This window comes from Silene latifolia, chromosome Y, assembly GCF_048544455.1.
Source record: "Silene latifolia isolate original U9 population chromosome Y, ASM4854445v1, whole genome shotgun sequence".
NCBI classification, from domain to species: Eukaryota; Viridiplantae; Streptophyta; class Magnoliopsida; order Caryophyllales; family Caryophyllaceae; genus Silene; species Silene latifolia.
In genome coordinates this window covers 132,662,856-132,676,626 of record NC_133538.1, presented here as the reverse complement: position 1 = coordinate 132,676,626, position 13,771 = coordinate 132,662,856, and the positions used below count along the sequence as shown (strand labels likewise).

The 13,771-nt window shown below is 34.2% G+C and overlaps 2 protein-coding genes across 2 annotated transcripts; one reads left to right on the top strand and one right to left on the bottom strand.

Moving 5' to 3' along the window:
- Nucleotides 1-1,969: 1,969 nt before the first annotated feature.
- LOC141628945 (uncharacterized) lies at nucleotides 1,970-4,157 on the top strand. Its single transcript, XM_074442028.1, has 8 exons — nucleotides 1,970-2,388; nucleotides 2,481-2,706; nucleotides 2,822-3,002; nucleotides 3,115-3,220; nucleotides 3,308-3,384; nucleotides 3,478-3,629; nucleotides 3,681-3,914; nucleotides 4,040-4,157. Exons 1-8 carry the CDS (start codon nucleotides 1,998-2,000, stop codon nucleotides 4,155-4,157), a joined length of 1,485 nt encoding a protein of 494 aa, XP_074298129.1. The 5' UTR covers nucleotides 1,970-1,997.
- A 2,458-nt stretch (nucleotides 4,158-6,615) lies between these two features.
- LOC141628944 (protein FAR1-RELATED SEQUENCE 5-like) lies at nucleotides 6,616-9,276 on the bottom strand. Its single transcript, XM_074442027.1, has 3 exons — nucleotides 9,270-9,276; nucleotides 8,299-8,613; nucleotides 6,616-8,216 (listed from the first exon to the last, which is right to left on the bottom strand). The coding sequence occupies exons 1-3, from the start codon at nucleotides 9,274-9,276 to the stop codon at nucleotides 6,616-6,618; spliced, it is 1,923 nt and encodes a 640-aa protein (XP_074298128.1).
- Between the last annotated feature and the right edge of the window lie 4,495 nt (nucleotides 9,277-13,771).

Genomic DNA, 13,771 nt, shown 5'->3' with positions numbered 1-13,771 from the left:
TATCGATGGTTTGGTAATGAGGGCAAAAGAAATGTATGATTATTCACAAGGGATGCCATCATTCGACGTATGGACTGATATGTTGAAAGCTCAGTGTAAAGAATTGGACAAGTCCTACGGTGGTTGTACTGATAAAGACCTCCAAACGGATTCTCAAGTAATCATTGATGACATGATTTATGGGGATATGAAACAGTGCCCTAATTTGGATGAGATATTAGCTGATGTGAATGTACAAAATGAAGAAATTAGTGAGGAAGTCGTATATTCAAGGAGAAGAGCTGCACATGCAAGTGACAAAAATGAAAAAAGCAAAACAACAAGTGTTCAAAAAGGAGGAACAAGTGTGTCAAAGAGTTTACTTAGTGACTATTTGCTCCACTCAAATACTATACCAGAATGTGCATCGTTGGTATCTCAGAACTTAGGTTGTACCGAACAATGTGGACAACCAGATAAGCAAATGAGACTACTGTCAGAATTCTTGCTAGGAAATAGACAGTTGTTTGAATCAGTTTTGAAGAAACAGAAAGAGGTCATGGATTATTGTTTCATTCATGATCATACAATTGAGAAATCGTAAGTCCATTTTCAAACATTTTAAAATTTAAAAGGCTTACTGCTATATTAAGCATATTAGTAAATTGATCTTTAATTTGGTTGATAATGTACGACAGAGAAACACTTGTAACATATGGGACTTACCATGTAATTTCAAGATCAGATATAGAATCATTATTGCCTGATGTGAAGATTGAGTAAATGCAGTGATTGAATCGTGGTCAATTTTGATGAATGAGTTGTCAAAAAAGGAACAAGAAGCACCAGGACCAAAAAGGATTTTCTTTGGGCTTGCACATGCCGTAAGTTCTAATTCTTAAAAGTGTGATATTTTATTGAAAACTGTGTATTATTGGGAAAAAAATTTAATTCAAGACTGCAAAAGAAATTTAAACCATGGCTGATAAAAATTGTTTCAAAAATATGTGATATTGTAATGCAATATTTGTGATATTGTAATTTAAGTCAATTTTTTCTTCAGTGCAATATTTGCGATATTGTGATATTGTAATGCAATATTTGTGATATTTGTGATATTGTAATTTAAGTCAATTAGTATGATATTGTATTGAAGAGTTTGTGTTATTGTACTGTATGACAGTTGTTATTGTAATATTGATTAATATTGTATTGAAGAGTTTGTGTTATTTCAATTAGTGTGATATTGTATTGTAAATGTTGTGATATTGCAAGTAGCTGTGATATTGTATTACATTCTGATATTGTATAATGTATTGGATGAAATATAAAACTAGTTGTGAACATGGATATGTTGTGATATTGTATTGGATATATTGTGATATTGTATTTCTATTTATGGAAAAAAAATTCAAATTAGTATGATATTTTATTGAAGAGTTTGTGTTATTGTATTGTAAGACAGTTATTATTATTTTAATATTGATTAATATTAAAAGGAACCTATTGTGTTATTGCAATGTTACAGACACCTTTAGAACAAATCTTAATGCTAAATGGAGAAGAATTTGAGAAGACAAAAACACTTACTGAAGAAATAGCTGGAGCATGGGATATATGGCAAAATGTTTGCAGCCAGCCACTAAACTTAAATTCAGATCTAGTAAGACAATAGCATTGTAAAAATTATTTGTGTTATGCCATTTATTTACTGATTAATCTGATAAAATTTTTTCATGCAAACTTTATTAGGTGTTCCTGCCTTTGCTGATAAGCGAACATTATTTCTGCATATGCATCAACTTTCAAAACGAGACAGTGGACTACTTAGACAATAGGCTTTATGACAACTTCGAAGAATCAGAGTTTTTTACCTTCTTGAGTTGGTCAGTCTTAAACTCAAACTTTACTGCAAAACTACAATTGATGTGTTTTATTAAATTGGAGGAATTTTCTTTACATTAATGAGATTCTTGATTGTTGTCAAAAATGTATAGGCAAAGACATTTGGGAGTTACATGTGCAGCAAAGGTTTAAAGCAAGGAGAAAAAGTGCAAATGTTTCCCTTAGTTAATAAGAAATTCAAGTGGCAATCAAAGGATTTTAACTTGGACTGTGGGGTATTTATGATGCTGCACATGATGTTTTACAATGGGGAAATATTTGATTGTGATTTGAATGATGAAATGAAGAGGAAATTATATCGAGCTGAGATAGCAACAGCATTGGTTTTCAGTGATTATAACCATACGAGGACTGAAACAATGGATACTGTAACAAAGTTCGACACACTAAAGGAATCGTTGGAACCAATCCTGTTGGAAAAAAGGAGGCTGAAAAGAGAAGAGGAAGAAAAAGAAAAGGCAAACAGTCTGAAGAAAGTTTGTACACCAAAGTCAAAAATCAAAGGTTAATTACTTTTACTTAAGCGCTCATTTTTTTCTTAAATAACATATTTTATTTGGTACTAAAACAGCTGCATCACCTGAACTGTTCTTTAGGGTTGAAAAGACCAGACGACAATGATTGCAATACTAGTGTCTTGGGTAGCCGTCGAAAAGGAAATTCAGATGGTCTTGGGTGCACATACAACTGTGGCAAAGCTGGTGATATTCTGGTTGTATCCAAATTTATGAGGAACAATCAAGCACTTTTAGCAAGCTTGTTGAAAGTAAGAAAAGAAGTACTTGACTACTGCTTATTGGACGACCACACATTCTCTATAGAGTAAGATTGAAAACTATTATGATATCCCAACTATTTTAACTGATGTCCATCATTTATTTAGTAGCATATGGAAAGAATATTTCAACTAATGGTCATCCTATACAATTGCTTGTAGTGAATGTGTTGCTGTCTACGGCGAAGAAGCAAAACTCCTCAGAGAAGATATACTATCAATACAACAGAACGTGAATGTCACAAGCAAAATGATTGAATGTTGGGCACACCTACTGAATGACATTGAGTACAAGGACCACAAAGACAACAACTTTATCTTGTTTCTCGGACTTCCTCACATGGTATGCAATATTATTTACAAGTACTGTAGATATTTGATTGTAAAATATTGTAAATTTAATATTATTACAATGAATATGTGCTGTTATTGATAAACAACTATTTTGCAAACAGGATGTTGTTCACGCATTATATCAACAAGGAGGCGATGAAAGTCAGGATGAAACTCATAAAATGAGGATTTTTGAAGCTTGGGATACTTTTATTACCGCAAACAACGGTACATGCAACTTGACAGCTTAGATTGTTTTCGTACCAATGCTATTTGAAGACCATTACTTTTGTGTTTGTATAAACTTTAACAAAGAAAAGGTTGAAGTCCTAGACAATACATCCTATGATAAATGGGAAGATACAAGTGTTTACAAACTGGCAGATATTGTGGTAAGTTGAATGCTTTAGTTGATAATGGAAATCTGAGAAATTGATGGATAATATATGTGGGTTTAATCCGATGGTTGGCTTCAAATGTGTCAGGCTTCATGTATGAGTGACTATCTGGAAGCAAAGAAAAGGCCGAAAGCTGAAGAAATAATAGGATTTAACATTGTTAACGTAAGCTTCAAATGGCAAAAACCGGAACTAAAGAACAGTGAATCCGGCACTTTTCTAATGCTGCACATGATAAGGTATGAGGGATAAGTATTTGAAGCAGATCTTGATGGAAAGGTTGGCCGCAGATACTATTGGGCAGAAATGGCAGCAGGATTAGTCTTGGCTGACATAAATGGAATTAGGGAACAAGTCATTCAAAAAGTAGCAGAGTTCACAGCAATAAAGGAAGAAGTCTGGCCTCAACTGAAACTGAAAAGAGATGCATCAATGAACAAAAAACCTGTAAAAGGAGGCAAGGGTGAAGATGTGCAAAAGCCGGTGAATACTGAAATGCCTGTTCTTCGTAGTTCTCCTAAAAGGTAAATAAATAAAATAATAAAATGGCTAATCGGATATAATGATGTCATTACTTTGTAAAGATATTCGTTTTTGTTTTATTTGACTATGGAGATATATTAATCGATGAACATATTTGGGATTGCAGTGATATTGTCAATGGGCAAAACACAAGTGGTGGTCAGAGGATCAAAACAATTGCACAATATGCAAGAGCAAGAGGTCGAGGTAGAGGTGGAGGACGAGGCATCAATGTAGGAAAATAGAAAGTGTGTAATCTGACTTAGGAATGAATGCATTGTCAGATTGATTTGTAATAGGTAGACAAAAATGGGTTTGGAGTTTGATTTGTAATAGGTAGACAAAAATGGTACAATCTAGATCGTTTGATAAGGTTTTGTAATGAAGATATATCAAATTAGTGTTAATGTGATATTTTAAAAGGGTTCATGCAGCTATTTGTTGATCAATTAGTTTATCTTACAGGTGTGATATTGGAATGAATGCATTGTGAGATTGTATTATGTAATTCGTGGTATTTAAACTTCAAATCGTACATTAGGTGAAATTGATACTTTTACAGCATTCAAAATGACATATTATTTGGAAAAGGCAAAAACATGTGATATAGTAACTCTTATTAAACAAACATTAGTCACACTTGACTGAGAAATCTCTTTATTAGAAACCGTGATATTGTGTAGAAGAACAGTTGATATTGTATTGAATAAGTTGAAATTTTGTATCACATTACACGTCTAATTATGTGGTATTGTATTGAATACATTGTGATATTGTAAACAATACTGTAACCTATCACCGTTGCCTCGGAATATTTTTGCATGAGAAATCTCTTTATTAGAAACCGTGATATTGTATAGAAGGACAGCTGATATTGTATTGAATAAGTTGAAATATTGTATCACATGACACGTCTAATTATGTGGTATTGTATTGAATACGTTGTGATATTGTAAAGAATACTGTAATTAATGGGTCAGATGTGGTATTTATTCAAGACAAGTATGATATTGTATTCGCTATCTTGTGATATTGTATGCCCTAAAAATGTGAGGATAATAATTATTCACTTGTGATATTTATTTAAGACATGTATGATATTGTATTCGATATCATGTGATATTGTAGAAACTGCGAGGATAATAATTATCCCCAAAAAAGTAAAATTTTGAAATGAATATTACGCGGTATTGTAGTGAACAGACTGTGATACTGTAAAGAATACTGAAATTATTGTCATACGTGTTGTGTTTATTTGATACAAGTGTGATATTGTATTCGGTATATTGTGATATCACATTATACTTCAAATGCAATATCATAGTATGATATTGTAGAAACTGCGAGGATAATAATTATCCCCAAAAAAGTAAAATTTTGAAATGAATATTACGCGGTATTGTATTGAACAGACTGTGATACTGTAAAGAATACTGAAATTATTGTCATATGTGTTGTGTTTATTTGATAAAAGTGTGATATTGTATTCGGTATATTGTGATATCACATTATACTTCAAATGCAATATCATAGTTCTAACTATGAAATATCACAATATGTACATTTAAAAAACCATCGTCATCAATATTCCACCACATTCATTTTAATCTGCAAGTTCAGAACATGGACATTGAAATATCAGACTTCTGATAATACATTTTGGAATCTTTATTTAAGAAATACCACACGACTGACAATGCAATATCATGACATGTACGGTAAAATATCAGACACTGATAATACTGTTTTAAAGTACTATGGAAGAAATATCACCCGTCTAACTATGAAATATCAGACGTCTAACAATGAAATATCACACTTATATCACTACGTAAATCCTAACGTATGGAGTGTAATTGCTATAATAGTAATGAAACTATGACATGTATATCCTATATATATTGAGCTTCATCAACAAAGAATCCTCCAACTATATATATTGAGCTCCATCAACAAAGAATCCTCCAACCAAGAGCCGACGACACAAATAATGATTTGGATGACCTTGATGAACATGAATCATCTTCATCAACAAAGAATCCTCCTAACGTAGTCAATCATCATCTGAACTACCCTGAAAAATGCAAAACAGCACAACAAGTAGTTGTCAGCAAATGAACAAGCACAGTTGATACACTTTTTGAAATTAAGATCATAAACAGCACAGCGAGTAGTCGTCAGTGCTCAATATCAAAAGTATATACAATTCCAAAAATAAACTCATAAACAAAAATCATATGGCATCTTACGTATAGAAAGAATGTAATAGAATATATTTATTTAGGTAGCATACCTGATTCTCGATGTCAGGTACAAAAGGATGAGGGCAGTTACGCTTATCATGGTTAGCCAATTGTTTGTAATTTTTGCAAAGCCTTTTTGGCTTCTCTGCTTTAGCAATGCATTGTTGCTTTGTCGATATCATTCTCTTCCCACTACCCTTGTTCTTTACCTGACGAGGCGGTAGAATCCTCACTTCAGTTGAGGAACTACATCCAAGAAGCATTTCCAACTCCTGCTCTTTTGTCATTGACTGTGCTTGTGGATTGAGTTTGACTCGAAATTGCTTCAATGTGTCGGCAAGATCGATCGGTGATCGATTGTTAGGCATAGTTCTCAAAAACCGATAGTTGAGTAGAACTCGACCATAATTTGCACATCTCCGACTTCCTTACATCGGTGGCATCAAAGTCGTCAAGTAACTCACCATATGAACCATATAGAGGGATATTTTGTGCATTCTTTGTCCAGTAGCGATAAGTATGTACTTATCGAGTGCAAAGTCCTAACTTGTTTCCCGAGAAAACCCAAATAATGTGTGTCGCAAATAATACCCTTCCTATTAAACAACTTACAAGAACATTCTGCATGAGTGCTTATAGAATTGAACACTACTTGATAACTCTTACGCATTCTAGCGTCGGTAACAACAATGACCTCTGTATCGGTCGACAATGGTGTGAAGCCACCAACACTAAGAGAACACATGGAGGCAGTAGCCTCTTGTTGAAAATCTTTGAAAATAGCATGGGTATAAACCTTGGACGTATGAGCTTCCAAGTGTAGAGACGTAGCTAATTGGGGTAAAGTATAATCACTGTCTCGATCATGTTGCTTTTGAGTATGGCGTTGTTGATCCATGGCGCTTTGAAAACGCATCCAAAACTCAACAAGTGTACCATGTATATTTTCAAAACGCTTGAAAAAGCTATTCTGGCTCTCCGATCGTTGAGTTGTTCGGAGAAGACATCCCATAGGAATATCACGATAATAAGCCGGGATCCATCGTCTTCTTTTTTTATACATGTATGACAACCATGAATTTGCTTGCAAGTTATGTTCAGCAATTAAGTCAGACCACTTCCGTTCAAATTCTGCAGGTTCCAAGTCAGAGTCCCATACAACAGAATTCAAACGACTCACAAAATCAGTCTCCTTGGATATTGTAATTCCAATCTTGTCAGGGACCTTTTGCATAATATGCCACATGAAATATCTATGCTTAGCCTTCTTGAAAACTTTGGGTACAGCCTTCTTTATTCCTGGACATTGGTCAGTGATTATACATTGCGGCTCTCGCTGACCCATAGCGTCTAAGAACTTCTCGAAAACCCACTTAAATGAATCGTCATCCTCATGAAACAACAATGCAGCAGCAAAAGTCACGGATCTTTTGTGGTGGTCTACCCCAGTAAAAGGAGTGAAAATCATAGAATATTTATTTGTACTGTAAGTTGGATCAAAACTGACCAAATCACCAAAGGAAGAGTAATTTCGACGTGCCTGTGCGTCACACCAAAACACACGAACCAAACATTTGAAAGAATATACTTCATAAGCAAAGTAGAACCCTGGATTGGTTTGACGGAGGTTCTCGAAATTATCGATAAACAATTGAGCATCTTTATCTCCTATGAAACATTTAATATCCCTTCCAAAGTTCTTAAAATCAATCAATTGAGCACCAACATTCTCATAACCATCTGCATGTTCCTTAGAATATCTATATGCCGATGTAGGACCTAAATTAACTTTTGAATGATCAATAATTGCCTTCTTATGAAAAAGATGAAGGTGTCTCTTTTTTCTTTGAAATTCTTGATTTGTGAGCGAACAAAGACGATGATTATGCCATTCACGAAACTGAGTTACAACATAAACATCCTTGATAAGACGAAATTCAATCATAGCATCACAACCAATCCTAGTTAGTTTATTGTTCTTAATATCAAACGGCTTTATAAGTGGCTGCTCCACTACACTATCATGAACAATAGCTTTCCTTTTCATACCATCTCTAAACCCTTCACGATTACAGACAACAAGTTTATAAAAGATGGCACCATCCGCATTTTTTTTTAGAGGACTTCCTAGGGTCAAAACCACATGCTTCTGCATAGACATTATAAAAACTGATAGCGTCTTCCAATTTTGCAAAAATCTGACCAAGTTGAGGTTTATACTGAATTGCAACATTTCTTGACCACAATTCAGTACCACCAGGTGTGGATTCCAAAAACAGTTGATGTTCATGATAAGAAACAGGAGGTTGTTCAATGCGGGGAGTAGAAGTAATTTCAGCAAAATGATTATCATTAGACGTAGGTGGGAGAGGACTTTCAATGCGTGGAATAGAAGTAATTTGAGACACACTAGTATCGTGAGAGATGAATCCAGAAGAAGGTACACAACTATCAGCATCTGAAAAAGAATGCAATATAAGAAGCAATTCAAAACATAACAGCAAACAGTAGGGGGGACAAAGTTTGGTATTGTAATAGTTGTGATATTGTATTGTATATGGGGTGATATTATATTGAACAACTGTTATTATTGTAATATTGTGAAAGCAGATTCAAGATCTGCAAATGAATATAGTAGGAGAATGCATTATAACAGCCGAAAACAGATGTAAAGTAAACAATAAGTTACAATGACGGCAAAATCAAGAGAAAATTGAAAATATAGGTAGCAAAAACAGTACAAAACTTGAAATTTCATTCAGTACACCAATAAAACCGGAAGAAAAGTAAAAATATAGACAAATTCAGTAGAACGAAGTAACAACACTAGCAAATGCAAACATATGTAGGAAAAAACAACAAGTAAATTAAAATAAAGCTGCATATGAGGAAGTTAGACATAAAATCGAACACAAAAGCAGGAAAAAGATAAAAAATTCAAATATGTGTAAAAAAATCAACAATTACCTAAAATAAAGCTGAAAATTATAAATCTAAACATGAATTCATAATAAACGTAGCGAATATGTGGAAAAAAAACAAAAAATAACAACAAAATAAAGCTGGAAATTAACAAATCAACGAAAAATAACAACAAAAAGAAAGAAGATATACCTGACATAGCGACTAAGATTGAAGACAAGTGTAATCCTTAATAAGAAATAGAAATTAACGAAGCGCACAAGAAATAAGCAGGAGAAAGAAGGAATCCATGGATGTCTAGGAAGATGAATTTAGAGAGAGAAAGAAATTGATGATCAAATTAGGCGACTGAAAAAACTGGGTAAAATTAGGGAAGCAGGGGGTATATATACAAAGAAACGAAATTACCAAACTACCCTTAATTCTATGTGTGAAATATAAGACGTAGGATCTATTACTTTAGATGGCTAGGATTGATCCTCAATCCCTAAATATATGAGTAATACTCATATGATCCTAATTCTATATATATATATATATATATATATATATATATATATATATATATATATATATATATATATATATATATATATATATATATATATATATAATCGGGATCCTGTCACGAACTAAATTATGGTGCGAACCGTACGAACTCCTTTCTAAGGGTCAAATTTATCTCAGCCCAATCACTTAAAAGGGGCCCAAACCTCACAAATAAACCCCGACTTTTCATTACCCGTATCCCAACATACCCAACCCCATACATTAATCCTTATCCTCTCTCACTCCCCAACCACCAATACCAACACTCGCCATCACTATAATTTTAGTCACTCCATTTGCTTTTTAGCATCAACTTCTCCTACCACCTGACGCCATCAATGAAGCTCCCAAGAACCCCTTTTACCACCTACCACCACACAACCACTTTTACTTCACCAAAACATCACCGCTGCTGTACATTTTCTGTCTATGGTAATTTAAAAATTCAGTTTGAAAATCTTAGACCTACAATTTACCACAAGGATTTCGAAAAATTAATTCCATAGGTGAAATAGTTGTACATTTTCGAACAGTCTTGGTAGCTTAGTCAATATATTCGTCGCCGGCGCGATAATTATGGTATCTGGGTGTTGAAGAAGGATGGCTAGAGTGATTATGCACTCTTTTATTTCTCTCCATCTACCGTCGCTCTTTCCTAGCTACTCTGTTCCACAGTTCAGCTGTCGCCGGCGACGATACTTCGATGAAGCCCATTTTTCTACCAAAAAATCTTAAAGAATGTCAGTTTGGTTTGTTTTTAAAAATTCTTGTGTATTTTTTGTATATCTATAAGTTAGAACACAACTTTTTTTTAAAAAAAAAAAACGAGATGTATTGTTGTTGAGGCGCGTGACCGAGCCACTGGTGGTGTGAGGCTAAGTAGAATGTGATTTAAGGTAGTGCGATTGAGGATGTGGTGGAGAGAGGATGTTGTTGGGTGTGGTTATGTGGTAGTGGTGGGGATGAAGTTATGGTGGTGGTGGGCTGGAAGTGTGTCCAGTGCTGCGGATCTGGGTTCATTGTTGGGAAAGTCGCCGGTGAGGAACAAATTTTCGAGTTATTGTGGTGTGGAAACGATTTTGAGTAAGAAAACAAATTTTCGATTTGGTTTTCAAAATTTTGAAACACAGATCTACTTAAAATGAATTAGAATTTCATAAATTTAATCGTCTTACTGAGTTAATTGGAATATTTTGAGTAAGAAAACAATCTCGTTGGCTGGAAACAATTGCAGTGATGCTCATGGTGGCGAGCGCCGTTGTCTGGTGGCTATGGTGGTGACGTGATGTCGTTGTCGTCATCTGACGTTGCCGGTGATGTCGCTTCCGCTCCCTGATATTGTAAATAGTATCACCGGTGTGAGTCTCGGTGGTCGTGAAGACGTTTTGTGGTGGTGGTGATCTATGGCGGTTTTGTGAGCGTCAAGGTTGACATGGTGTTAGTCAGGGGTGCCTGGAGGTTGCGGTGGAAGTAGGTATGTAGTGTTGGTCAGCAGATTCATGGTGGTTTGGTTGGTGATGGTAGGGCGCGGTGGTGGTGGGGGGGCAGTGGCGATGGTGGTGGGAGAGCTGGTGGCGGGAGTGTGTGGCCGTGGCGGCGGTGATGGGGCAGTGGTGATGGTGGGCAGTGGATACACAAAATATCCACCCAGATACACACCGTATTTATATGGGATACATATGTATCCGGCAGTATAATCATGCGTATCTGGTATTAATACGATGTGTATCCGGATACATGTGTATCCGGCAGTATAACCATGCGTATCTGGTATTAATACGATGTGTATCCGGAAGTATGAACTTGTATATCCAGAAGTATTATAATGTGTATCTGGCTTTAATGTCATGTATATCCGCAAAAAAATATAAAATGTATCCAAAAAAAAACGTATCCAAGAGTTAGAGTTAAAATTTGTAACAATTTCCACAAAGTGTATCCGCTAATAACATAAAATGTATCCGCAAATAGTATAAAATGTATCTCGGAGTTGGTCTTAAAACTCCAAAAAAAAATGTAAAAAGCATCTAAAATTTTAGTGTGAAAAAGTGTATCTAGATATGTTATAAGATGTATCTGAATAAGAGGTGTATATGGTAAGTAGATAAAGTGCATCTGAAAAAAAAAAAAAAAAAAAAAAACTGCCTAATTAAGCTAGTTAAATGCGGTTAGTACGATAACTCGGTTAAATGCACAACCCGCCCCTATATATATATATATATATATATATATATATATATATATATATATATATAGAGAGAGAGAGAGAGAGAGAGAGAGAGAGAGAAGAGATCAACTAAGTCCCTTATATCATATTAAGTCCATAAGTCTTAATGTGGGCTGTTGGATCAAGCAAACCAATGGCCAAGATTGCACAGAAAAGGCGCAGTAAAACCCCACTCAACTTATATTTTAGATTTACCTCTCTCCTCTTACCCACTAACCCATGCATGCTATTTTATTATGTCCATCGATCATCATCATTTCCCTCCTCATTTTCCACATAATTCAAAATAACTTGCGGTTTTTTTCCCTTTATTTCCTGTCATTTCGTCTTCCTTTTTCTTTCTTCACATTGCTGATAACTACATTTTCATCACTACCAATTAATTCCAACTCAACAGACGCCATTTTCATCACTACCAATTAATTCCAACTCAACAGACGCCATTTTCATCACTACCAATTAATTCCAACTACTTTGCAAACTACTTTGTCTCCATTTTTTTATAAGGTATTTTTTCCATTCCTTATTTAGTGATTTGTACTTTGTTTTTTGTTAATTATTGCCTTTGTTAAACTATCATAAAAAGAGTTCATTTGATTTTTCAATTTTCAATTATGGGTTTGCTAATGTTGATTTGTTCAATTGTTAATTATGGTTGTGCAGATCAAATACGAGTTCATTTGATAATTAACAATGGTTTTTGCTAAGAAAAATGCCAAGAAAACTTCCAAGAAATCTGAATCAAAGGTAAAAAATCTCGTCTTGTTGGTATAACTCTTATAGAATGATGTATAACTTCAATTAAATATATGCATAATTTTAATCCCAATTGTTTGTCATCTACAGATGGATGTTGTAGAAAGTATTGACAAGGGACTTGATATCAAGGTTAAAAGTTTTGACTTTTATTTATCAGCAGTCAGTCGTTGTATAACTCTTTCTACGTTTTGAATAACTTTAGTACTCAATATGTATAACTCTGGTTACTAGATGTATAGCTCTTCTGATTCAGTGACCAACTCTTCTTTCATAACGTAAAACTCTAATTGTTATATGTATAACTCTACTTCTATTTAGTTTCTATGCCTAGAGTTATACAATATATGCCTAGAGTTATACATTTTATACCTGGAGTTATACAATATATACCTAGAGTTATACAGTATATGCCTAGAGTTATACAATATATATTTTGGAGTTATACATTAGATGCCAGGAGTTATACCTAGAGTTATACCTGGAGTTATTCCTGGAATTATACATTATACTGTATATGCTTACAGTTATACATTTTATGGCTAGAGTAATACATTCTATGGCTAGAGTTATACATTATATAACTTTAGTTTTCAGAATGTCTAACTTTTGTTATTATATGTATAACTCTACTGTTATTCTGTATAACTCCCCTGATTATCTCTTCTTTTGAATGGTGAAAAGAATTTTGGATTTTACAGAAATTTGATTTTACAGAATTTTGGTTATACATAATCTGAATCCCTATTGTTTGTCACCTATAGATGGATGATGTACCAAGTACTGAGAAGGGACCTGATTCCAAGGTTCAAAGTTTGACATTTTTATAACTGCAGTCATTTGTTGTATAACTCGATTACATTTTGAATAACCTGTTTGTCGAATGTATAACTCTTGATATTTTCTGACTAACTCTACTATCAGAATGTATAACTTTACTTATATTTTGTATAACTCTGACTATTTATTGTAGAACTTTAATTCACAGTATGTCTATTTCTTTGTTGCAAATATCTCTAATTGCAACTACAGTATGTCTAATTTTGTGTGTTGTCCTTGTTTTTCCTCAGATGGTTGAGGCCAAGCCAAGGGTAAAGAGGGTGCATGAAATCATGGTTTCGTATCGACCTCAAAGGCTTGTCTCTATCATTGAAAAGCTTAA

Excerpts from the sequence above, each read along its gene's own strand:
- LOC141628945 (XM_074442028.1), top strand. The coding sequence starts at position 1,998 with ATGTGCAGCAAAGGTTTAAAGCAAGGAGAAAAAGTGCAAATGTTTCCC. Across the intron at positions 3,221-3,307 it reads TTTTATTACCGCAAACAACG|AAAAGGTTGAAGTCCTAGAC; the intron begins GTACATGCAACT and ends ACTTTAACAAAG. Across the intron at positions 3,915-4,039 it reads CTTCGTAGTTCTCCTAAAAG|TGATATTGTCAATGGGCAAA; the intron begins GTAAATAAATAA and ends TTGGGATTGCAG.
- LOC141628944 (XM_074442027.1), bottom strand. Across the intron at positions 8,217-8,298 it reads TAATGTCTATGCAGAAGCAT|GGTTTAGAGATGGTATGAAA; the intron begins GTGGTTTTGACC and ends GTAATCGTGAAG.